This window comes from Cinclus cinclus, chromosome 12 (genome assembly GCF_963662255.1).
Source record: "Cinclus cinclus chromosome 12, bCinCin1.1, whole genome shotgun sequence".
Classification (NCBI taxonomy): domain Eukaryota; kingdom Metazoa; phylum Chordata; class Aves; order Passeriformes; family Cinclidae; genus Cinclus; species Cinclus cinclus.
The window spans coordinates 9,982,600-10,008,146 of record NC_085057.1 but is presented as its reverse complement, the minus strand read 5'-3'; the positions used below and the strand labels follow the sequence as shown (position 1 = coordinate 10,008,146).

At 40.5% G+C, this 25,547-nt stretch overlaps 1 protein-coding gene across 1 annotated transcript in view; it reads left to right on the top strand.

The window, feature by feature from the left end:
* The window catches only part of LOC134048769 (netrin-4-like), a 39,183-nt gene extending 18,647 nt beyond the window's left edge, over positions 1-20,536 (top strand). Inside the window, exons 4-10 of the mRNA XM_062500749.1 lie at positions 9,188-9,314; positions 9,671-9,859; positions 17,594-17,807; positions 18,560-18,696; positions 19,272-19,340; positions 19,746-19,916; positions 20,400-20,536. Of these exons, the coding sequence (XP_062356733.1) occupies positions 9,188-9,314; positions 9,671-9,859; positions 17,594-17,807; positions 18,560-18,696; positions 19,272-19,340; positions 19,746-19,916; positions 20,400-20,536 (1,044 nt within the window). The remainder of the gene's footprint in view (positions 1-9,187; positions 9,315-9,670; positions 9,860-17,593; positions 17,808-18,559; positions 18,697-19,271; positions 19,341-19,745; positions 19,917-20,399) is intronic.
* Positions 20,537-25,547: the final 5,011 nt, after the last annotated feature.

Sequence of the window (25,547 nt, the reverse complement as noted above, 5' to 3'; positions counted from 1 at the left end):
CCTCAGCCTAAATGTATATTTTATGTGTGATCCTGTCCCAGCCTCCCACAACCTATCCAAAAAATGGGCAGCATAGTCAATCCACATTAGTGAGGCCTACACCACTCTGGGAAAATATTTCCTATACTCCTTTCTCCAGTTTCATGTATAATAACTGCTAAAAACTCTGGAATTCTAAAACTCAAATAAATTGCTAAAAACTCTGGACCTCAAGATTTCTATAAATTGAAAGGGGTCTTTGTAATTGGAACAGAAATCCAACCCCAAATACAGTGAGTAAAATCTCCTACTTATATACCTGCACAGAGCTGAAGTAATATATTTGATGCAAACTCTGCCCTGAGTAGAATTTCAGCATCAGTTCTCAGATTTTCTGAGTTTGTGAGACATGAGCAGTTCTGAGATACCTTAGGGTTTTGGCCATCACTTTTAAGTTTCCAACCTTCTGTTTTCTTGTCACTCACAACACAGACAGCAATGTTCAGGATGTGAAATTCTTTCCACTCTCCCACTCTTTTATCCATGCATCTTAAAGTAAGCTAGAATTTGGGGTTTTTTTTTTAAAAAAGCCAAACCTTGTAGTAAAATTATTCTGTGATATTTGGAGTGTCCTTTCTCTATTCAGTCTTTTATCTGCATTTGGCTCAGGATGTGCTCAAGAGGAGCTGTGTTTGAATGTATATTCAGACTTTGAAATTCAGAGGAAATTACTGATGACACTTTTTTGATTTAGCTGAAAGGATTGTGTAGAGAACTGTAATAACAGTCATGGGTAGATTTAATCTAATCAAATAGCCAGGTACATCTAGACACATACATCAGAGATGGAATTCAAGCCACTTTTAACTAGTCGATATCTCCTCTGGATCCAGAGATCTCTGTCTCTGTGTTGGGTTTTGGAAACCCAAATAACCTTTAAAATTCTAGTCCCCAGTGCATTCTGACATAAAAGATTCAAGAAAAACATCCTAAGCTAATTTCTGTCCCTTTACATACATGGTACACTTGACATTTTGGTTTATGTTATTTTGGAATGTGTATTCATTGTCTTCCTCTCAACTTTCCTAGGTTCAGAGGTAGATATTGTAAGATAATTAGGATTGTATGACTTTCAAATAATTTCTGAATCTGTTCCATCTGTGGTATAAACCCAAGATTCAGCTACACTATGTGATACTATTAGATTCAAATAATATAGGCTCACTTAAATCATAACTGTGTGGAGAAAAGCTGTTTAAAGAGTGGATCATCCTTACTGCAAACTGTTAAATAGACACACTGTGAAATCAAATACATGAATAACACACTAAGTGAATGCAGCTGGTAGAAAAATAAACATTCTGCCCATCAGAGAAGGAAAACACAATATTGTGTATGTTACTGGCATAACCACTGTAAACTATGACTGGATATTTTTCCCACTGGTCACAAGGGAATAGAATGTTTTTGTGCCATCAATGACTTCACAGGGCAGAAGGTGAAATAGTTTTGGTGAAATACACTTCAGGAGTGACTCATGTCCCAGGAGACAGCGGGTGGATGTAGCACATGATTCACACAGATATTATCAGGTCTTTGTCTAAGCAAGGATTCAAACACAGCTGTGCAAAAACTTAAGAAAAGCCTTCTGCAGTTTAAACTGTCTCTAGGATCCTAGAGGGGGCCTGGAAAAGAGCACGAGTGGGCTGGTTTGTGTCCTCACATGAAGGTGTGATTGAGCACATTCAGTAGTGAATGCTTGTTGGGTGAGATTTTACTGACAAAGAACATTCACACCTTCAGTAGTTGTTCCAGTTTTAACATTTTGAAAGCTCTTCTTTACTGCCTGCCTAAACAATCTCTGCTGCAAAGTGAGGTGATTCCTCCTTGTCTCCTTTTCCCCAGTGACCAAGGTGAGCAGTTGATCCTTCTTCTGCAGATAAATTGGAAGGTTCTCTCTGTACCCTTCCTTAAGTTCTGTTTTCTTGTACTAACCAGAGAAATGTGAAACCTTACATGGTAAAAATTTAAAATTCTACTCACATATCACATAAGCCTGGAGTAAAGATGATCATGCTACAGTATTCATCTTCTCTGTGCTTTAGACATTAAAACTTAAGTCTTTCCCAAACACAGAAGAAAACCCACTCCTGGAAGATCCAGGTGCCTGGATCCTTTTACATTTTATCTAAAACTTACCAATAGTGATATAGTAGTGGTGAGGGGAGAGTTCACATAGGTCCAGTTCTCAAGGTTTGGTTTACACAGCTGACATGAGGGAGTTTATGGAAGTGTATAACTTTTTGGCTTGAAATACAGCAATTTCCTTGGCTACAAGGAGGAGGAAAAGGCCTTTGTTGTTGAGGGTTCAACACCAATGATACAGCTCCTATCAGCCAAACTACACTGCAAAAAAATCTTTGCCATTTTGCAATTTCTTGGCAGAGGAAAGTTGCTCTGCTTTCAGTCACATGGCAATGGTGACCCACATAAAACAGGGTGTGGAAAAGATGCTACAAACACTGCACATACAGAAATAATCTGATTCAATCCACAGTCATATCTAATGTTTAAGGTAAACATGAGCAGAACAAGTCCCAAGACACACAGTTTTTAATGTGGTTTGAGTGGATGATGTCACATCATCCACAGATTGAAGGCAGAGCAGCTTTGTTTCCTGGGCTGCTGTTAGGTAATTGAATAAAATGTTGTAAAATTGAAGACCTCCAGAGAAAGTCTTAAGTAATATGAGTTTCAGCCTTTTAATTGTTCAGAGTCCTCCTATGATGCGTATATCTTCTCTAGTTAACAAAAACAAGAGCAATTTCATGTAGAATACGACTGTAATTGTTTGATATGGGATAGCCCAAAATCTGAGATCATTCTGCATTTGGGACTTAGAAAATGCATTATTGTGTTAAAATGCAAGTCTGCTCTTACTCTGACAGAAACCTCTTCCGTTTGTAATACTCCTAACACTGCTAAACTGATACTACATGGAGGCTAAATAATGGAGAAAATTAAAGCAATCTATTTTTACTTTTGAACCAATATTTTTCAACACCATTTTGGATGATCTATGGCTGTTAGATTATCTATCAATGATCAGTTTATTTGTGGGTATGTCACTTCAGTCATGGCAACCCATTCAGCTTCTGGCTTCTCCACTGAGTAAGAAATGCAGCTCTGTGAGAAGCAATGTCACAGATGCCACAGTGTCATAGCAACAAATGGATCCAAGAAAACTGCAGATTGTAAACCCAACGTGCAAATGGTGCTTCGTTCCTCATGCCTTGAAATCCTACATAGTTTCATGCATACTTCTGGTCATAAGTTTGTGAAAATACAGCGAGATTCAAAAAAGGCCCATAGGATCCAAGGAAAATATTCTCTGACTTCTTATTTTGGAGCAAAACAGTAATAATTACACTTTCTGTGGGGCTTTTTGTTTTGTTGTTTTTTTAAACAAGCCATGCATCCCCCTCAACACAATTTATCTAGATGACATTTCCTGTACAAACTACTGTGAATATCATGTTGGATAGGAGGAAAACTTTGAGAAATGAAGAGGGGAGCTGTAAACAGGCAAGAAACTTCAGGACAAACATGTCTTGAATTTGAGGTTTGTTGCTATTGACAGTAATGTTTTCTTGGTTTCTATTTAGCTTTCCTGAGATAGGAAAAATGAAATGAGACCCAGAGATGTCATTCCTCACCCAGTTTCAATAGCTTTTTATGGTAGCTAATGGCAAAATTCTCCTTTCTGAATATCGCAGCCGGCATTTTTCAAACTCTTACAAATAGTTACTTGGATTTTTTTTTTCTTTTTTTATTTTACTGATGGGGGGCATTAATATGCTGTTATAAGTGAAACAACTGCCTGGACCTGAATGCATCTAGTCTTGTTCTGTGACTGGATGCAACAGAACACAGTCCTGTCCAAGGTCTTGATGCTGCAGGAGGTACGAAGTTCTGTGTGTCAGGTCTAGGATCTGCTTTGATGGCCCATTTTAGCTGAGTCCAGAGGTGCTTCCAGAACAAAGTTTACAAAGCAGAAAGTGTATATGGACAGAACACAGAATATAGACCAAAGTCCTTTCTGTTTGCCAAACATTTCACAATTCGCTTTCTAGCTCATGAGAAGCAAGTTTGGAAAGAGGAAAGCAAAAGTGGATTAAAATGTTTTTGTATAAAGCATTAGGGTTTTTTTTTTTTTTAACTTGTTAATTATTGGTACCTACACTGCCAGGAAATTCTTACAAGTGGCCTCGGATGTTTCTTTTGCTTCTTTATCCTGTTTACAGAGACAAGCTAGACTCCCTGTGGGCCTGATCCTCCACAGTGAAGCAAATGGAAAGTTTTCCACTTACTTCAAAGGGAGCAGGATCTGGTTCTAAGTAGGATCCCTTGTTTGATATAATGGAGGTTACGTAAGGCAAAACTTGCTTTTTGGCATCAATTTTCTAGGTGACCAGGCTGATGTAACCCTTGCAAATATTATCTATGTCCTCTTCAGATATCTTGTGCAGTTCTATTCATAATTCCCAGCTAAGTTTTCACATTTTTTGATTTCAGCTGAGCCCAGAATTCAGAAATGCAAGAGGTGCCACTCCTTTCCAGGACATTTGAACAGTGGTATTTACTCATTACTTCTTGATTCAGGCACTCAGTATTAAAATATTGAGTCTCATTCTCCTTTCTGCTTCCTCCATCCTTAAGACACTCACCAAGAGCAGGTCACCTGCTGTAACTCAGATGCTGCATTTCAGCCTGACAGCTTGTATGCAGTTTGTTACAGATTGATATTGGAGTTACTGGCACTGCAGGCAAAAATAAGAGGGCAGCTTGATCCCAAAATCAATAATAATCAAGGTAGAATTCAGAAAGAAAACAATAAGGAAGCAGAATGAAATATGGACTGGGAGACAGCCAGGTGTGGGTGTAAAGCCTGAGGGAGGTGAATTCAGGCACAGGGTGGAGTTGTGTCTTGAAACTGTTCGAGGGTGAGTTATCATCTTGTTACTGTTCAAAAAAATTTTAGAGGTATCAGTCTAAATATTCAGCTAAATACTATCACTGATTTTTCTCCACCATCATCAATTCAGTGAGTTTGGAACCAGCAGCAGCTCATTCACTCACTCACTGCTATGGAGATCAAAACCTAGCTCCAAATTCCTCCAGACTTAATTTACTGAAGATACCAAGTATGAGCCAGAAACTGAGTTCCACACCAATATTTGTAGCAGTTTTCTGACATATACATGTATTAGACTTTTTTCCCAAAAACAACAAGTGACAAAGGAAAATAATGTCTTTTCTCATTCCTGATTAGAGCAGGAATTTGAATTGTCCATCTGCCCACTGTAATCTGGGACTTCCAAATCACCCATTCTCTTTGTGACTTTGAAAAAGTTGAAGGAAATTTTTAGTTCGGCCTCTTATAAGTTGTATGTACTCTCCTTTGGACTTGATACTCAAGGATTTCTCATAAATCTGCATGGGTATGTATTTTCATTTGGAGAGACCACAGAGCCCATTTGAACTGTAAGAAAAATGAAGCAGATCAGCAGACACTGTTTCATTTCACCATGAAAAATGACCCAGCAGGTAAGGGACAGCTTCTGATGTCATTGCAAACTGTGGTATCCCGAATTTCTCTGGTGACATTACAGAGTGAGTACAGAGTCCAAAGGCAAACATTTTCTTCTGAATCGGCAACAGTTGCTCTGACCCAGAAGGCTGCCAATTTAACCTTCATTCACAGGGAAGAAAGCCCCCAGATAGACTGAGAGTAGCCCAGGGGAAAGAGCTACAACCACAGCCTTTACTGAAAGGACAATAGGTAAAGGAACTAAATGGGCAGAGACAAAGCAAGAGGCTTCAGGTATTATACAAAACTGAACAGAGTTTAGAAAAAAATTAAAACTGCAGGACAAAGAGGTGGAAAATTTTCTGTCACTTTCTCAGCTGTGGATCAGAATTCAGGTGAAGAAGCTTTGTGCAAAGATGACTAAGCATCATGTAATTTCTTGGAACTGTTGTATGAGAACAGGATAAAGTTCTACACTATGTGCTATAAATCTGCCAGAAGTTACAGAGCTCGATTGAAAAACTACAGGATAAAACTCGTGGCTGAGTATAGCAGGTCAAGCTAAATGATTGGAATTGATCATGCTGGCATTAAAATCCACAAAGCTATAACCTCCTCTATGTCCTGATTAAAAACTGTTCAGGTGGTTGATATACAAATCAAAGCCTTTGGCAGCAACACCAGACTTGTAACAGCATGACTGTACTGTGAGACAGATGAGGGAATTAATCCAGATTAAAAATACTAGTGCCAAGGGAAAAAACCCTCAGTTTAGCTTTTTTCCAAACACGGTTTGGTTTTACAGCCCGATTTATACGTAACTCAAGGCATGATGTAGGTGATAGCACAGAATGAAGTAGTAAGGAAATGTCTCAAACTGAGATTATCTAAAAAAATTTACATCATGAAGCCACAGTCTGAGAACACAGCTGCTATACCAAAATACAAAAGTAGAACTCACTTTCACGTGGCCATCAAAGCCAATTTGATGGTGAGTGAGTATAGCAAAGTGTTCCTTTCCTGGACTAATAATATCACCTAAATTCAGGTATGTGAGTTTATAAATGTCTACCCTTTGCAAAATTGATTAGAAAACTTGCAGCATGAAGAAGTCAGAATATCAGCATTTAAAGCAACAGTTTTCATCTTTCAAAGCTGACAGCCTGCATTAGTGACAGGAGCAACCCCAGCTGAATACCCTTGGAGAGCAGGAGTGCAAGATCACAGACTATTGCAGGTGATGCACATGGGACTTCAGATTGGTATTATGACATGGGGAGGTTTATTCAAGCACACAGTCTGCCTGCCTGCATCTTTTTCTCATCTTTTTCTCATTCCCCATTTGGAAGACACCACCCAGTTTCAAAAAAGCGTGCACAGAGTATCAGTAAAGTTCAGGTAGAATCTGAAGTTTGGAGATAAGCAAATCTGTAGTCCTGGGTCAGGTTCATTTTACCTTTTCTCTCTTCTTTGGCTTCTGAAGACCACAGGGGAGAACTTAAGGCCTGAAATGCCAAACCCAAATAGGGGAAAGCACGATGTTGTTGTATTTGTACTTTTTGCCTTTGTCTAAATTGTTTGTCATCCTGTTTATGCCTTGAACATGGATGAGTTTCTGGTGGAAGGGTCTGAGAGTCCCTCTGGGCTCTGACAGCCTGAGCTGAGCACGCCCTGAGCAGGCAGTGACCTTGCCACTGGCCATGGAGGGGCCATGGCACCAGCTGCACCCTCTCCCTCTGCTTGCCACATCACATTTCTGCTCAGGGAGGATTAGAAACCAGGGCAGTGGAGAGCAAATTGCTGCAGGTACATGGATTTGGGGGCAGGGGAGCACACCCCCACTGCTGCTCTTTGGGATGCGTCTCTCCTGGTCCTGAGCTACCTGCTCTGTCAGATGGGGAACGGGGGGATGCAGGGAGAGCCTGACTGTCGGGGGAGACCATGGAAAAATGTAACTCGTGTTAATGGTGAGATTAAAGGATTAAAGTCAATTCACACCCCAGTCAAAATGAAATTTCAGCCTGTTTTTTTATGTGCAGTGGGGCAGAGCTGGGCTGAGCTCAGGATCCTCAACAGCCCATGGAGGGTCAGGGGTCTAATCCCTGATTTCTGTGCCCTTACTGCTCTAGCGTGAGTGTCTCCTGGCATAATAGCAGCTGCTCTTGTGACAAATGTAGAACATGGTACCACCCTTCCCTTTCTCTCACACCCCGTGCTTGATATTTCCTCAAAAATATTTATCTGTAAAATCTTTTCCCTGAGGCACTGCAAACAGATATTGGAATACTATTTATTTATTAAATACAAAAGGAACAAACAAACAAAACCAAGCAACAACATATAAAAACCCTTCTGTAAGGATGTTCTCAGATGTGGGTTGTTATTACAGAATCCTGTGCAGCAAATCACAGTTCATTGTGGAAGTAGCTGCTTTACTCCTGGTTTGTAAAATTACTTGAGAGCAGTAGTTTGAATGGTAACTCTCTCTTTGAAGGCTGGACTAGCTCTGTTTGAAGGGTCTGGTTTCTGGTGTGAATACCTGCTTCCAAATCTCATATGCATTTGAATATTTCCATAAGTAAAAATCATTATTGTGTCCCAATGAAGGTAGGTAATTACAAAGGAAGCAAGTTCTTTCTTTAAGTAATATTTCAAGCAAATACAGAGAGAACTATTCAGCCAGTCTTAGTCAAGATTTTTTGCACTTTATTTGCCTATCAAATATTATGTGTTGTTTTAGATGGATTGTTGTACTTCAGCCCCATTCTACAGCCAGTTTTTGCTTCTTTTTGTTGAACATCTTTTAATTCCTAATCTATCTGGTAATGAGATGTTCAAAACTGAACACAGCACTATAGGTACAATTTTCTGTCCCCTTGGAGTTAGTGCTCTTAATTCCATAGCCCAGAATTTTACTGGACTTTTTCTACCAATCGAATTGTAGAAATCATATGTAAATTGGCAGGCTGGTGCCTATTGTACCTAAGTAAAAACATCAGTGCCTTCCTCACAGAATGTGTGGGTTTAGGTTGCTTTTCTGTGGGAGTACTGCTTGGTATTTTTCCATTTTTAATATTTTTGCTATATTTTTAACTGTTGTAGGATGTCTAGGACTATTTTCTCATTCATCTAACAATTTGTAATTTAGTAATTCATGGTGATTTCACCTCCCTATATTTACACTCTCTTCTAGATCAGTGTTAACATCAAATAAGACAGAGGCCAGCATCCTCCGTTGGCCTGTGCTCTCCTGGGACTTGGCTCTGCTAGCCCAGAGTATATTTGATACTCTTTGCACGCTCTTGCCGTGAACTTGTAAATCAAAATTAGACCTGTTAGCCAATTTAGAGTCCAGAGGTGGTTCATTAATGCAGTAGTTAAATAGCCAACTGAGAGTTAAATTGTTGCTATGTGCACTTTGTTAAGATATAGGAAAAATTCTACACCATTAGTAACTGTGAAAAGAGAGAGCTACGTGTTTTTAGCTCCGGGCTCTGAGATTTCCTAAGAGAGCCAGCCAGCTGTGTGGGAATTGTGCAGAAGTCCCACCTCTCATGAGGCTGCTGGGGACTCCACCTGTCCTTGCACTGTTTGAGTGGACTCTGCTTTCCCTGCCAGGTCCACGGGAAGTGCGTGTGCAGACACAACACGGCCGGGGACCACTGTGAGAAATGTGCTCCGCTCTACAACGACCAGCCTTGGAAGCCAGGAGATGGGAAAACAGGGGCACCAAATGAGTGCAGAAGTAAGTGCAAAGGAATTTACTGACCCAGGCTCTCGGGGTGAGCGCTCATCCTACCAGCGGGCAAAGCTCCCCCACAAAGCCTTCTGTAATTTACAGTAATGGTGCCATTACAGAAACTGGGGATAAATTGCTGCTCACTGATGGAGAATTTCAGTGCGCAGGTCGTTTTTTTGCGCTGGGGCTATTGGGGGGTGGAATTTACAACCCAGAAATCTGTTTTTCACGTAGTTACACCCCCTCACATTGCAGGCTCTAGCAGGGTTTAAAGCACTGCCAGATTGGTTTGGGAAGTGATAGCACCCTGAGTGTGTCAGTCAGGAAAACCTGAAGGCCATTCCTTCCCCTGTCCTCACCAGAGTGCCGCTGTCACAACCACGCCGAGAGCTGCCACTTCGACCTGAGCGTTTGGCTGGCCTCGGGGAAGCGCACTGGGGGAGTGTGTGACAGCTGCCAGCACAACACGGAGGGACATCGGTGCCAGAGGTGCAAACCAGGCTTTTACCGGGACAGAGGGAAGCCCATGTCTTCTCCAGACGTCTGCAAACGTAAGTGACCGCGTTACGCCAGCTGAAAAATAAACGGTGGAAGAATCACTGGAAGAACAAAATAATTTCTATAGAATCAGTAACTCTTATAGAGGTAACTCATGAATATAGCTATCTTTGCTTTGTATTCTCTTCCTAAACTACAGGGGGTTTTGATCAAAGGTGATCATCATCCTGATTTTTTGTCTATTTGTCCCCATGTTACGATGCATTTTTTTGTGATAACTGATTCAATTCTCCAAGTGCATTGCCTCCTGGGGAAAGGTATTCTTCTTGTGTTTGGTTTTAAATTAATGTATTTCCTTTTCTCTTGAAGCACATGTTATTTACCTGGGTTTTTTTCTGTACCTCTCAAGACTGTGTGAGCCTGTGTGCAAGCTATTGTTAAATTCCATTTGATTGTGCAACATCTGTGCACATAAATACATATAATGGATGCAGAAGATACAGGAGGCGTGTGACAGCACATATTCATTTGGGAACAAATACATCAGCACTCTGACTTATCTCTGAGCTGTGTTATAGGGTGCTCTGCTCAAATTAATTGCATCATTAACACCTCAGCAGAATGTGCTAGGGTGTGTCTTGGGCACAGAAGCACTACTGGACCCACAAAGAGGATGTACAACCTCAGGATTTAGATAGTTTGCACCCAGCCAGTCCGGCAAAAAGCACAAATCTCCCTCACATCAAGTAAACATTTCCTGAGTATCCTGCCAGGCTTCAAACGTCAGCTTCTATCTCACACCTCTTTGTGAGGTTGCGATTTCCAGCAATATACTTAATTTCATTTTTCCCTTTGGATAGTTTTCCTTCTCCATAGCTCAGACATTAATTGCCAGCATAAAGAACTTCATCCTCTGTTATCTGACCTCTTGCCCACTGACATAATGAGCTTTTGAAGCTTTTCTGACCCTTCTAATGTTCTTCAATATGATTCCTCTTAAACACTTAGGTTACTCTTCTTCCTAAGACTGTGAGTCCTGTGATATTGCTTAAACTTTCTGTGCCCAATATATCCAATGTTTCTGCTCTTTTGCCTTCTTCCCACTGGAACCTGGTGACAGCAGACTGCTTCCACACAACTTTTCCCTCTCATTTTCACAATGCTCATCACAGAACGTGGATCAGCAGAGAGGGCAGAGGGTGATCTTATCTGGCTCACCCTGTATCCTATACTGTTCTATGGTGGCCCCTTTCTAGTTCTGTTCCTACTCTGAGCAGATTTGCTACAGGGAAATATTGTAATGAGTACAAATTGTTGTGCCAGAAGATTAGCTTTCAATCTCATAGCACCTGAAAGAATTTGTGAATGAACTCTTGTACTGAACAGCAGGGAGATGGTGCAGTAACCAGCATCATATGTAATGCTAGATAGCTGCTAAAGTCAAGGAGCACTGGAGAGCAGCAAAGAGGGAAAAACTTTGTTTGAAAATACAGCCTATCTGTCTGGAAACCCTAGAACTATTTGCCTAGATGAAATCAGACCTTGACTCTACGTCTGCCTCTCTCGACTGGTCTGGTTACAGGTCTCTCAGTGACAACTGCCAATACCCTGCATAGCAAAAGAAAAACTGTTCAGAAATTTACCTTGTTGAAAGAGCTTTATTCCTGCTGTGCCAGCCAAGCACAACAATGTTCTTTTCACCTGGGAAGGTGCTGCTGCCAGCAGAAGGCCCCCAAATGCAATTGTCTCCATTCTGAGTTGCATGCTCAGGCCTAGAGAGCTGCCATCCTGCTTTAGTCACTGAAAGGTATATGTCTTTTCTAGGCTCCTTGTTCTGTCAGTGGGGAAACAGAAGGACCCCAGGGGAATTATTTATTGCAGTCTAAGGTAGATGCCTTGAACAGATGGACTGAATTGCCCTCTAAACATATCTATTTCCTTAAGAGGTACTCTGGATCACTAACCTGCACTAGAGTTTCTCTTAGCCAAGATGAATTTAATGGGTTTGATTCAGCAGCAAAGGTAAGCACAACCCTATCTGTGAATGATTCAAGTCAATGGGACCCTTCCCAGGGGTATAAAGGCATTCATGAATGCTTGCCATATCAAGATATAAGGAAAGGGCATTGCAGCTCAGCTGGCTTTTACAGCAGCTGTATGCATGATGCTTGTACCTCTGTGGGAATAGGAGGTTCTATGGCTATAACTACAGAGTTCAGAGAAAACTGGGAAGGAGGTGGTTAATCTATGCCTTTTCTCTTTTATTTAAGGCAAAGAAGAAAATTCCCACAGTAAGATTTGACAAATTGCTATAATAGGTAGTACTTTGTATGATGCAAGACCTGATCCCCACTGCAGGCAGTGTCTAAGTGTGTACTTCATGTTACACTGCACCTCTGCAGAGAATTTTCAGGGAACACCTCACTACTTCAGTTATTATCAGAGACAGCAAAACCAGAAATACCAAGGGAGACAGGCTTTGGTTAGAACAGACTCAGTTTGACAGAAGGAAGCCTTTTCTTTCAGGACCATCATCAGCTAACATTAAACTGAAAAGTCTCCTGCAGAATGTGTAGGATAGAAACCCCCTTCTCTATCCTTTAGGTTGAAAACTTGCATTTCCAACAAACCTTATCTGGTGTGCTCCAAGTTGTTCAGGTTGTGTGACCCTAAAACCAGCTCTGTAAAGTTTCTATTTTGAGCATTGGTAATATATTAGATAATTAGACCACCAGATACATTTTTGTTGTACCTCAACCTGCTGATTATAAATTGAAGAGCTGCCACTTCTGGATTAGCATTTTTAGAATTTAAGTGTACCAATTCCAAGGCATCATCTCACTTTGAGATATTCATGCAAAGTGCCAGCCTAACAGCACTAAATTGAAAACCCACCCAATGAGCAAGTGTTGAAAAGCAGTAATAAACTGCAAACAGCAGACTGAATGGATGGTTTCGGTGAGAGAAACCTAGTGCCCATCTTCCCATTTCGAGCTCAGAGGGGAAAAAAAACCTTCAATGGGAGATGAAAACCTGACCCTTGTGTACAGTAGATACTGAGCTGGGAAAGGAAGTCTGATGAAAAACCTGAATGAAATGCTGTGCTAATCCCTTTGAGAAAGCACGCTTGAAGAGTGCTCTGCCATCCAGAGCAAAGTCTAGGTTCAGCTGTGACATCCCCCTGGGGCTCCCAGAAAGTTAACAGGACACTGCTCAGGCCCAGAAACAGTCTTTTAGCATTAGTCATAATAATGAATAGCATTCTCTCTTAATCTGCTCAGAAAAAAAATGTTGTATAACAATTGGATCTCCTGGCACTATCTAAACCACCCTTAGCTGACCCTCCAGTGCAAGACTGCAAAGACATTCCCTCAGAAAAAAAAAACCTGCTGAAATTTGATATGGAAGTGTGAATCTGCTAGTCGTTTTTGTGTGCAGAGGTAGTCTGCCTCTGATCCCTTTGCTTCTCCTGTTTCTACCAGCTGGGATGAATGAGAGCCAGGTCATGGGCAGAGCCTTGTTTTGACACTGCTTAGATCTATATTAAAAAGAAAAAAAGGCATGAAAAGAGTCCCAGAGCAAGGCACACACCTGCCTGTTATTGGGAGTGACAACACAGGATTAAGTAGTTTGTATATAGACTTGTATGGGAGCTTTGACTCAAAAGCCTAATTGTTTCCTAACCAATGGTTAGAAAAGCTGTTGTATCCTTGGCTCTTTCCTGTGGCTTATTCCAAGGCTTAAGGGATCCTTCTGAAATGGCACCATCTTTTGTACTCACCCTTTGCTTAGCTTAAAAATAATGCAGGCATGTAGACCCATTAAAAAGGGTCTCCAGGAAAACAAGATTTTTTACTCAAAGAACGAGGCTAGAAAATTAAAATGTGCCCAGATGCACATGTACACACACATGGTCTGAAAAGCTCTGCTTCTCATCATTTTGCTTCTGAGCAGAGGGAGTGAACTTTTAATTCTAATATCACAAAGGCCCCATCACATCTTGGTTCAAAGTCTGTCTTAATCAGCCCTGACCACACACAGAGCAGTCTATCTTATTTCCTTCATTTAGGAAACATCATTGGCAGAGTCAATCCCCACACCTGACATGCTTTAAAAATCACACTGGTTTGATCATATACTCCCAAGATGCACATGTATATATTTCAGACTCAAAACACTGTTTGATTTTTCATTTTGCCTGTGTGTGTGTGTTTTTTTTTTTTAAATCAAATAGCCAGTATGCTCACAGCTATCTCTTATGCAGTATTATCAGACAAAAGTTTAAGACAAGATATCTCAAAGGCCATTGACTTACTTGGAGCACTTGCTATTTTCCTGTAAGCTGGGACTGTATTGTTACAACCAATTTTATATTTTACATCTATGTCTAATTACATGGGGAAAACAGCTGTGCTGAGGGCAGACAGATTTATTACAGACTTGAGTGGGGATTGCAGTATGAATTATTCATTTTTCATTATTTCTTGTCTCCTCCCTTTTACAGTAGTGTCTGACAAAAACTTAGACTAAAAGGCAAGAGGATGCTTCATGACACTGTGACCAATAGTTAATAGGTTACATTTACTAAAGTAAAATGATGTTTTTCATTACACTGCTGTCAAGGGGAGAACCAAAATGAACTCCCCAGGTCTGAGCCAGGATTGTCTGCACACCGTGCCTAACATAATTGATGATGCCTTTGAAAAACAAGGCTATTGTCACATCGGCTGCTGTTTTCTTAGGGAGGTGGATGGAGAGAAAATGAGGGTTTGCCAAGAAAAAAGAAGGAAAAATCAGTGGGAAAGGGCTGTCAAATATTGGAAAATGTTAAAGGGTGGGATTTTGGAAACTTGCATTTTTTGTTTCTGTAATAGTGAGGTTTATTTGCAAATCCATGGTACTGTTAAACAGATAAAAACCCAGTCATCCACAGCTGCCCCTTCAGCATGTGACATGTGGGCTCTTATTTTAGGAGTTACCTTAGATGCGCAACTGGGATTTTGGCTGCAATACGCTGGAAGCCAGACAATGTACCCACCCAAGCTGAAATGCTAAATAAACACAGACTGAGTAAAGAGCTTGCAAGCCACTTGTATAACTCATCTGAAAGTGTTGTACATGTATTGATTCAGCTTGCTTGCTGATCCACCAGAAGCTGTCCCAGTTTCTAACTGGAGAATATGTCCCACAGTTCATCTGGGAACATTATTTTTACTGAACTGTAGCAAGAAAAAGAAAAGAAAAGAAAAGAAAAGAAAAGAAAAGAAAAGAAAAGAAAAGAAAAGAAAAGAAAAGAAAAGAAAAGAAAAGAAAAGAAAAGAAAAGAAAAGAAAAGAAAAGAAAAGAAAAGAAAAGAAAAGAAAAGACACTTTTGTTTTCTGCTTCCTCATCAGCTTTCACTAGTGCTGTCAGTCACTGTGCTGTAATATTTTCCCTTAGGAATAGGGTAGGATAAGTTCTCATCTTCCTGAATCATGTTCCAGTCTCAGCTGGGGATAGGTAGCCTAATGATACGAATTATCCATCTGTTAAGTGACTCTAACTGATGAAACCCAAAAACTAGAAATAAGACAGATAAGGCTAGACACAGAGGCTGCAGAAATCTAAGGCATTTAAAGTGAAAACTCCACAGGTAGATTCTACATATAGTAATATTACAATGGAAACAAACCTGTATTCAGGTAACCCTGATGTTGGCAAACTCTTATTCCTTGTGTCTCAAACCTGCCTGCAATAAAGGAAGGGTGTTTTCCCTCCTCATCTCCAAATCTATGACATCCATTCTTTTCAGTGACTGACAAATTAAGTGTCTCTTTTTCAGGGTGATGTAGTCAGCCCTGCAAAAAATAGGGTGGGGGGTGAAATCAAGCTTAGCAGCAAGAAATCAGATCTTGCCTTTGAACGTGCCAGGGCTAATTGAGCAGTTCGGTGTCTCACCTGCTCTGCAGAGCTGACACAAGCCCTGGGTTTGCTCCCCAGAGTGTAGTGCCCTGCCCATTGAGCACATTGCCAGTGACAGCACGCGGCTTCTCTGTCCCTAGGCTGTTGTGCTAGTGTCCCCTGAGCACAACGGGCCCAGATCCATCCACAGCAGTATAATAATATTATTAAAATTATTGGCATAAAGAACACGGGGCATGGGGAAAAAACAACTATATGGTAAGTAGATCATAAGAGAAATGCCCTTTAAACAAAATTGCTCGCCCTTCTTCTCGTACTATTTTCAAAAGGTATTTTATTTGCCTGATTTTCAAATATGAGGATGCAGATGAAAGTGTATCTGTCCCTGCTACATTTTAAACTCTCTTTGGTCATGTATTTGCCCCTTTCCCCTTGGAAAGTTATGTGTGGGATTAGAGTGTTCTTTTCGTCTCTATCTGTGAGCTCATGAAGAAAAGTAGTTTGATCAGAAACAATGATGGGCAAACTTCAAAAGCTTTGGTGATCATGTTTGGTTCAAATAAGCATCCAGAAAGGCTGGCCTCTGATCCAAGCTATCTAAACACCTTGGGTGTGCAACATTTAACTGAAAATCTCTGTAAAAGCAGGCCTCAGCCATGAGATTTTTATTTCTGCCCTCTTCCAGATGGATGAAGCAGTGATGTATTACTATTTCAGGCTGCTACAAGTAAAAGTCAGGGCATGCTGCTTTCTTAATACAAAAGAGAGATGAAATATGAAGGCGTGGAGTTCAGCTCAGTTCTCATTTTGATCAAACTTGTCAGAGCATCAGAGAGCTCTGTTTAGAGTCAGAGTGGGTTTGTTTACTGCTTGTATTTTATTTCTGCAGAGCTGTTGGCATGAGGCTTGACCATCCCAGCCAGGTTCTGCCCTGATGGAGAGGAGTCAACTGTGCTGGCTTGCACCTCTGTGTGTGTGCCTCCCTAATGCTGTCACATCAGGAATGTACCAGTGGTGTGGGATTATGACAATTTATTGTCTGTGCAGGAAGAGATGCCCACAGGAGCTGTAACTATCTGTTTTCCTGCCAAATTGCCTTGAGTTTCCAGGCTGGTGTCAAACTGGCAATAGCTTTTGAAAGATGTGGAGGTTTTTTCCTCCTATTTGCTCATCTCCGGTTACATGTAAAATACACTGAGTAAGTTTAGAAGTGTTCTCTCATTCTGCTTGCTTTCCTTGAAAAAATCTCATTTCCTTGAAAAAAATGCTCATGCATTTGTAAAAAAAAAAACATCATCTTCCTTAAACATACCCAGTACAGCATGGTATGATGCTTAACCCTTTAAAAAGGAACTGAAGGAAATTTGTGCACTCTTTGGAGGCAGAAATTGAAAATATGTTTCAGGTTATCTGAACCCCTGTACAAGCTTAATCTACCCCAGAGGAAACAGTAGTTCTGTGATCTCTGTGTTTATAGGAAAGGCAACATAGGCAATAGCTATAAATCTTTACCTTGTCCTTGCTAGTGAAACTTTCCACAAAACATTTTTAAAGTGAATCACCTTCAAGCTCCTTTAAAAATAAACACACAGAGGAGGCTTCCTGGTACCACTTCAAAACCCTGTGTGGTCACGATTTGTGTAGTAGGGAAGAACTGACTTTCATGCACAAATGCTCATCGTTGTACTTGTTTTGCTTTGCCTAACAAATTTAAAATAAAAGAAAAATTTGCAAATGTAGTCTGAAATGGAACGTTTACTAGTTCTGACTAAAAACTACTGAGCATGAGGAAGAGGGTACAAATTTATCAGCTTTGCAAAAATGTCACTTAACCCAGCTGACCCCACAGCACATAATTTGCATTGCCTCTTGCTGTGTGTCCATAGCCTGTGCCTGCCAGCCCGTGGGTTCAGCCAATGCCACGTTCAGCAGCAGCTGGAGATGCCACCCCCGGACAGGATTCTGCTACTGCAAACCAGGAGTGGCAGGTCCCAAGTGTGACAGGTGCCTCGTGGGCTACTGGGGCTTTGGAGAACACGGCTGTCAGCCCTGTGACTGTGCCAGAGACTGTGACCAGCGCACTGGGACCTGCTTCAATGGGTAAAGAGCCCTGCTCTGGGTTCACTTTGAGATGGGACTCCATGAAATGAAATGGAGACTAACAAATGCTGCAGCAAGAACAAAAATTGGAGCTGCACAGTCATTTGAAAAGGTGGCTGTAGATCATAAAAGGTTTCTTAGGTTACATTCGCACCTTTAAGTCCACTGCATTATCCAAGGCAATCTTGAACAGACAAATCTTCAGTAATGATAGACATTTCCACAACCCTGTGGAAATACGTGCAGGGTCTTTAAACACATCTTTGCTTTGGAAATAAATGGAAGAGTCTGAAAATCCTGCCTCTCCTCTGTGCCCAGAGTAAAATGAATGATAGTCTCCCTCTTGTTTCTAGAGCGCCAGGCATCTATGCCCCAGACAGGTATTAATCAGTACAGAAATCCTGTAATTTTTCGAGCAACTGCAGTTCTACAGGTCCTGCAGCTGTCCTCAGGTCCCAGTGACATCAACAAGTGGTCACTAAATTACATAATTCCCTAAAAACAAACAAACATAAGCCCAATTTATAGGTACTTTAAAAAATGCTAAGTCAGCAGGTGGGAGGCCTAAATAAAAGCCTAGAGCTGGTGATCTCCCTGTCTGGCATGAAGTCTTGCTCATATTTGCACTCCCAATCTGAAGAAAGCAAGCTCATCAGTGTGGGTAGAGGCAAAGCCAGCTGTTTGTTTGTTTGTTTTTTGTTTCCCATGCCCATGGTGCCCTAAGGCAGTGCTGTGATTTATGTGTCCCCCAGCTATGACACTGAGCCCTTCTTCCACATCCCCATCGGGGGACGGATCTCTGACCTCGTCCAAACACCAACCAACGAGAGCGAAGAGGAGTGGAAATGGAACGACCACGAGCAGGGATTTTCTGCACTGAGGCACCCAGGTACAGCCCAGAGTTTGGGAACATTTAGCTGCCAGTTCTTTCAACCTTCCACCCTGATTGGGCCTGCCCCACTCATCTCCAGCTTGGCTGTAGTATTAAATAGTTCTCAGTTTTAAAAATCAATATTTACCATCACTGGTGGCTTAGCAGAGGTAACAGTGCCCCTTAGTGCATGGCTTGACTTTTCTGAGATGGATATTGCCTTAATACCAGGAAGGATCAGCGTTTCTTAGGTTATGGGATCAAACAAAGGTCTCATTATTTACATGATTTACAGCTGGATCTAGTTCTTACAAATCTCTTCATTAGGATCAATTTATTAAGTGTACAATAGACCTCATGTGGGCTGCATTTTACTTGACAGTGCAGATCAGATTTCAGAGTAATTATTTTGTCATATAACAAGAAACACATTTGCAAATAACTGAGCTCACTCTCCAACTTGTTCTTAAGGTCCATACAGATTATGGGAACTATAGATATCTAACTTTATGACTGATGATCCTTTGCTCTTATTTTCTCTCTCATGTCCTGGCTCTTCTCCAACCTTTTGTGTTCTGGGGTTTCCCTGCTAGAAAAGTGTGTGTGCAAGGAAAAGGTGCTCAGAAGCGTCAGTGACTTCTGCCAAATGAAATATGCCTATGGTAAGTGGGTAACTTGCCCCCAAGCTATGTTCATTTCATAATGTTCCCACTATGCATGTTGTTAGCTGATTGCTATGAAAAATGACAGGATTGGTTCAGTCCTGAGAGGTAGGATTTCTTCTGCCTTTTTTGTCTAGTGACACCTCCAACTTCTGATCAGAACTTAAAAGCACTTTTCATGCAAAGTTCTCTGGTGTCTCCTTCCCACCCAGTTCATTTCCCTCTTTACAGCAAGAGAGGTGCTAGAATAATACTCAGTGGAATGATTGTACTTTCTGTACAACTGCACTTTGGGGTTGTTTTGTGTCTTCTTTCAAGGTGTTAAAATTCTACCTTTTAGCAGCATTAACCAAAATTCATTTATAAATTCATTGTTTGTCTCTCTTCGGATATGTTTTCCGGCAGTAATAAAAGCAAGAATCCTATCTGCTCATGACAAAGGGACCCATGCAGAAGTTGTTGTGAAAGTGAAGAAGGTCCTGAAATCAGGCAAAGTGAAAATTGCTCGGAGCAACAGAAGCATTTACCCAGAATCCTGGACCAACAGGGGCTGTACATGTCCCATTCTCAATCCTGGTAAGGACAAAATACTCACCAGGGGTTTTGCTTCTCCTGTAAACAGTGTTTAGGAATATCAGCTGTGATCAGCCTATCTGGGGCAGCATCCTTCAATTCATCCCCAGCAAAGCATGTTTGTTTCCCAGCTCCCAGTTCTCAAGGAGGGTGGTAAAGGCAGGAGTGGTGCAAAGGCAAAAGCAGCAGCTGCCACATCCCAGCAAATCTGCGTGCACAACTTGCTGGAATGAAATCAATTTGTAAATTTGTAGTTGCAACCCCTGAGTACATTCCTGACATCAGGGATTCTGTGTGCCCAGGAGCCAGCAGTGACCGTACACACAGGGATGTACACATAAGATGGCACATGCACAAGCTGGATGGAATTGGCAAAGGTGCAGTATGCCAGATCTATATGAAACAGAGAAATTCTGGTTTGGTTCTTTCTTATTCTATTTGCTTACTAAGGGTTTTCCTTTTTTTTGTTTTTTCCATTTGAACTAGGTACTGACTATCTTATAGCAGGCCAGGAGGACTCTAGGACTGGCAAACTCCTTGTGAATATGAACAGCCTGGTGAAACCCTGGAAGGCATATTTGGGTAAACAAGTATCAGATATTCTTCAAACTGGATGCAAATAATTTCTGCTTCAGAAATTACAGTGCTGGACTTTGCCTTTTAGTAACACTGCAGTGAAAAGTGTAGTTAGTTCATGCATTCCCATTCTACAAGCTCCTAGCTGAAGTGAGGAAAGCAGACTTGCCATCCCTCCTTTCATGTTCTTAGACAGGAAACCTGGGACATGACTACATTTGTTTTAAAAATGCACAGCCTTATCATAAAAAATTACCTAGTGCATCATATATAGAGCACAAGTCAGTTCTTCACTTGAGCTTGACTCCAGCCAGAATCATTCTACAAGGCTAAACTAGAGATATGGATAAGTGTTTCCATACTTCAGGTCAGAGTCTGATATTAGTATGCATAAACTGCTTTCATAATATATTCATTACTGGGGTGTAATTTTCTTTGTAAGTGACCACAAAAAGGCAGCAACGTTTTTCAGCTTTACAAGTGGCATAATACTAAATAAGCATATAAGAGGGCTCATACTGATTCACCATCAGACTGCAAGTATGCCAGTATAACAGGCTGCTTTCTAGAAGACAATATTATTCCCCTGCTGACCAGAAACAAACACGTGGTTTATGTTGGGATAGTGTCCTTTAGAGATGTTCACTGCTATCATCAATGCTTAATGATGAGCTCTGCTGCAGAAACCACCTTGGCTCAAAGTCCATTCCAAATCCAGCTCTTTGCTGTAGTACTTAGTCTGTAACACCACAGAGGTTTCACAGTAATAACCACAAACAAGCCTTAATTCTAGGAAAAAGCCAAAGTGTGAGGAACTAGCAGCTGCTCTAATGTTGAAATTGTGACACTACAAAAGGTACAAAGCAGAAACAGGAGATAAATGGATTGGCTGGAGCATGTATCAAACGAGGTAAGCTGTAGTTCTGGGAGAGCAGCCTGGCTATTCCAACTGTGCTCAAGAGCACTGGCCTTCGATTGCACTTAGTGCTTTCATTGTGCTTTATTTCTCTTGCTCACACTTCAGGGTAAGATGCTGAAGCTCTGCTTCCTTCCCATAGTGTCTGAGGATTATTTCTTCCTTTGCAAAATGCAGGAATGGTAACGTCCACACTCCAGGTAAAATTAGTTCTGCTCTGCAAAAGCATTCTTTCTAAATCAATTTTACTCTATAGTAATCAAGGGGTAGCTACTTAAATACTTCCTTACCACAGAATTTTGAGGAAACTGTAGTTTGAGACCTGTGTCCCTTGTTTAGGACTCACAACCAAATGAAGCTGGTTGGAGCACTCTCCATTCATCTAAGCAGAAATTACAATGAATCAATATATAGTCTTTCAGGGGGTTATAGAGAAAGAGCAAGCACACATGCTACCTTTGCATATTTCAATTCCATGTCTAATTTTTAATGCTCCTAGGGAAGATGTTTTAATTTAGCACTGTCTGATTGGTAAGTGGGATACCTAGAAAACCCTAATACTAATGCAGAGCAATGGAAGTCCCAGACTACAACTTAGGCCATCAATTTGTTCTCTTTACCCCTGAGAACATAAAATTTCAGCTTCTTCCATTCTATTTACTCCTATTTTACTTTGAATTTCACATTGATTGAACAGTAGAAAAATCCTCAGCTCATTTGGAAATGGATGACAGGCAGATCTTTAGGGGAAAAAAAGCTCCAATTTGTTTCCCAACAGGATATAAACAGTGTTTCTAGTGTTTCTTCCTCCCTCCTTCCTCTCTCGTTTTCAGATTTGCCTTCCTACATTGCTTTCCCCCTTTTATTTCATTATTTATTTGTTGTTACCTAAAGTGGTATCCAACAATGTGGCATCTCCAACAAGCTATTTAATTAATGCAATAAAACACTTTTTAACCAAGGCATTTGGCAGAGTTTGAAATGTCAGCCTTATGAAATTAGGAGCCCAGCAACTGCTTTCTTTACTGTCTCCACAAATTGTCTCACAACAAAAAGATTAAGTAGCTCTCTTTCAAATATCAATCAAGACCTGTACATGAGTTTTCAGTCTGATCTCAAAGGGCCTCTCACAAGACATGAAATTCATGTATAGGTTTAGAATTAAACTAAGGAATGAGCTTTTTCAACAGAGGCCATTTTACCTGTAGGGGATCTTATTTAATGACAATGGGGATATTCCCTGTTGGTTTATAGTCAGTACCATATTAAAGCAAACACCTCTATTCCACTTTTCATGCCAGACTGGGGGTTTTGTGGGGAGGGCGAACATCTGCATAATTCTCGTCTGTGAATGAAAGTTATTTTTTGACACAGTCATTTATTAGCATTACTAGCTACTGCTAGTAGAAATACAACCTGGACTAAGAATTTTGATACCCTGGTGTGTTGTCTTGGGGCCAATGATAACACAGTGATTAATGACTACCAAATGAAACACTGTGGTATGCAAACAAGATAATCAATACATCATTCTTTTCAGGTATCTCAAAAGTATTTGATATATACACATCTTTCTCTAAAATTGACTCCAATTTGACTTTTTATTGGTGTCACTACTTCTGCTGATCAGGCATCTCTGAGTTCACAGAGAAGAAAAATTAAAGAATAAAGTTGCAACTTATACAGAGCTACCCTGTGCAGTCTTTGTTTTGCAGTGCTCCAATCCAGGTAGCCTGAAAATAAGAATCTAAATAGAAATGGATTGCACAGATCACATTAGAACAGCTAGTGATGATGGGAAAGTTTAAACTGATGTCATTATGAGACTTCAGAGAGGAAAAACGTTATTCAATTGTGCAGTGTACATGGAATGAAAATGAGCATAAGACAGTTCAAGATGACAGCTGACCTAGGAAAAGCTCTTGCATATTTGTCAGAACAAGCAAGCAGGTCATACATAGCAAATTAAAAGAGCTACCACAGAAGGCATGTTATTCCTGTACCAAAAAAGAACTGGGTTTTTTGGACCTTTGTACCTTGGGACTGTGTGTCTCAGGTGACACAGTAAGACAAAAAAACCAGCATGGAAAAAAGGATGAATTTGCCCAATGCAAAGTGGAAACTCAGGGATTGTAGTGGAATCACTACAAATCCTCCTGTGCTCCCTGCTTTGGCCTGCCTGAACTATCTGCTCACAGATCATCAATATCAATTTACAATAAGCCATTTTAGAAAACAAACGTTGGTGCTATAATCATTGCTGCACTCCTTTATTCTTGATATGTTGGGTGTGTCTTCTCTCAGTTCCACCATTAGAAACAAAACACCAGCTCCAGAGGGGTTAAAAGCAGCTGAAAAACCACTGCAGACAGGATCCTGTTCAACAAAATGAAATCATCTCCAGTGAAGAGAGCTGACAAAGAATAAATGACAAACTGCTGGTAGCTTTTCTACACTGTCCCACACTAACACTGATAGAATTTTAATGAGGTAAAACAAGAGTTTAAAAGCACACAAATTCCTTTTTTTTCCTTCCCTGGAATAAGTAGGTTCATTGATGTGTGCCTCAGATAAACAGGAGACATTGCTGCCAGGTTAACAAGGACACTCTCAGTCAGAACTGCACAGGATATAGATCTCGTTTCCAAAACAGCCCTGCCAGATACCCAGATTTAATGATCCCTACAATGGCCTGCAAGATAAATGTCTCCTACTAGCCAGCATTTTGTCACTGCTTTTGCAGGGAGGGAGGAAAAGAAAAAGATTCTTTTAGCACCTGAAGCAAGGCCATACCTGTTAGGAAAGTTACTACACACAAGTTGAAGTCAGGTCTCTGCAATGCCCTCAGGCTGTGCTGCAGAGAACAGCAGAAAAAACTACAAAATAACTACCAATTCTGAAAATGCAATTTTGTCTAATTTTAACTATTTTTCAGTACTGTTTCACATTTTAGAATACATGCTGTGTTAAAGGATCATCTAAAAGAGACAAGTTTTAGAGGCAATCTTTATCCATATCAGGATATGTGATATAGGAACCTGATTCAAGTTTAAGTGGATTGCAGAACAATCCCATCCTAACAAGCAAGTTATCACAAGTTATGTATAAATTTGTAGCCTGGATCATGAAAGAATTGCAGCCAGCTGGTAACAGTCCACCCAGCTTTCAAAAGCAGAGATTGTTTCACCACTGCACCAGAAGGACAAGGGTGGGCAAAAACTGAAGAAGAGGTAAAACTGCAAATCTGGAGTATTACCCAGCAATATGGTACAAGGGAGTATTTTGGGAGCAATGGTAGGTCTGTAGGGTGAATACAATTAAAACCATGTCTTTTTATTCTAAAAACTGAACAGAAAAGTCAACTGGAGTTCTATCTACATGTAACTGTCTGGGCTAAGTAACTTGTATTGGAAACATATTCTAATACATCTAGAGATGCTTCATGTATTGTTAAAAGTTTCTTTTAGCTAAACTTTCATAAACATTTAATCACACTCAGCACATCAGCTTTCATAGGACAAAGATCAACTAAAGGCACAGAATTAAAGAGCAATTCTTTCATAATGGAAGTTTTCTTTATCCCCCAATGACAGCTTGTGACTTGACATAGCAGCAGCTATGACTTGAGAAAAGCACCTGATAACATAAAATCAGTATGAAATTACTCTATAAACACAATTGCTCAAACCCATTTGAATCTACTTTACCTCTCCAAGAGCCAGTAGCTCAGTGAGAAATATCAGAGAACCAAGATAGTATTTATAAAATATACATATAAAATAAGAAACATATTAAAACAAGAAATATGCAGCTCTAAGTGTTGTATCCACACCATAAAAATGCAATTTATCATCTGCTTATTTCACAGGCCTGTCACATATTGCCAAGGATCATTTTATTACCTTTCTTATATATTAAAATAACCACTGATTGATTTTAGATTTAAAACAGGGGCATGTAACTGTAGGAGGAAAATCACACAAATGAAGCAAGGCTGGTAAACAGAAACAAGGAGTTACATTATCTATGCATTCACAACTGCATGAGTTTACATAGCAAAAAAACCAATTTCCACAAAGAACTATTTAGGATTAAAGCTATTACCTCCCTTCTCAAAACACTTCAATCACACGCAGTGCTTT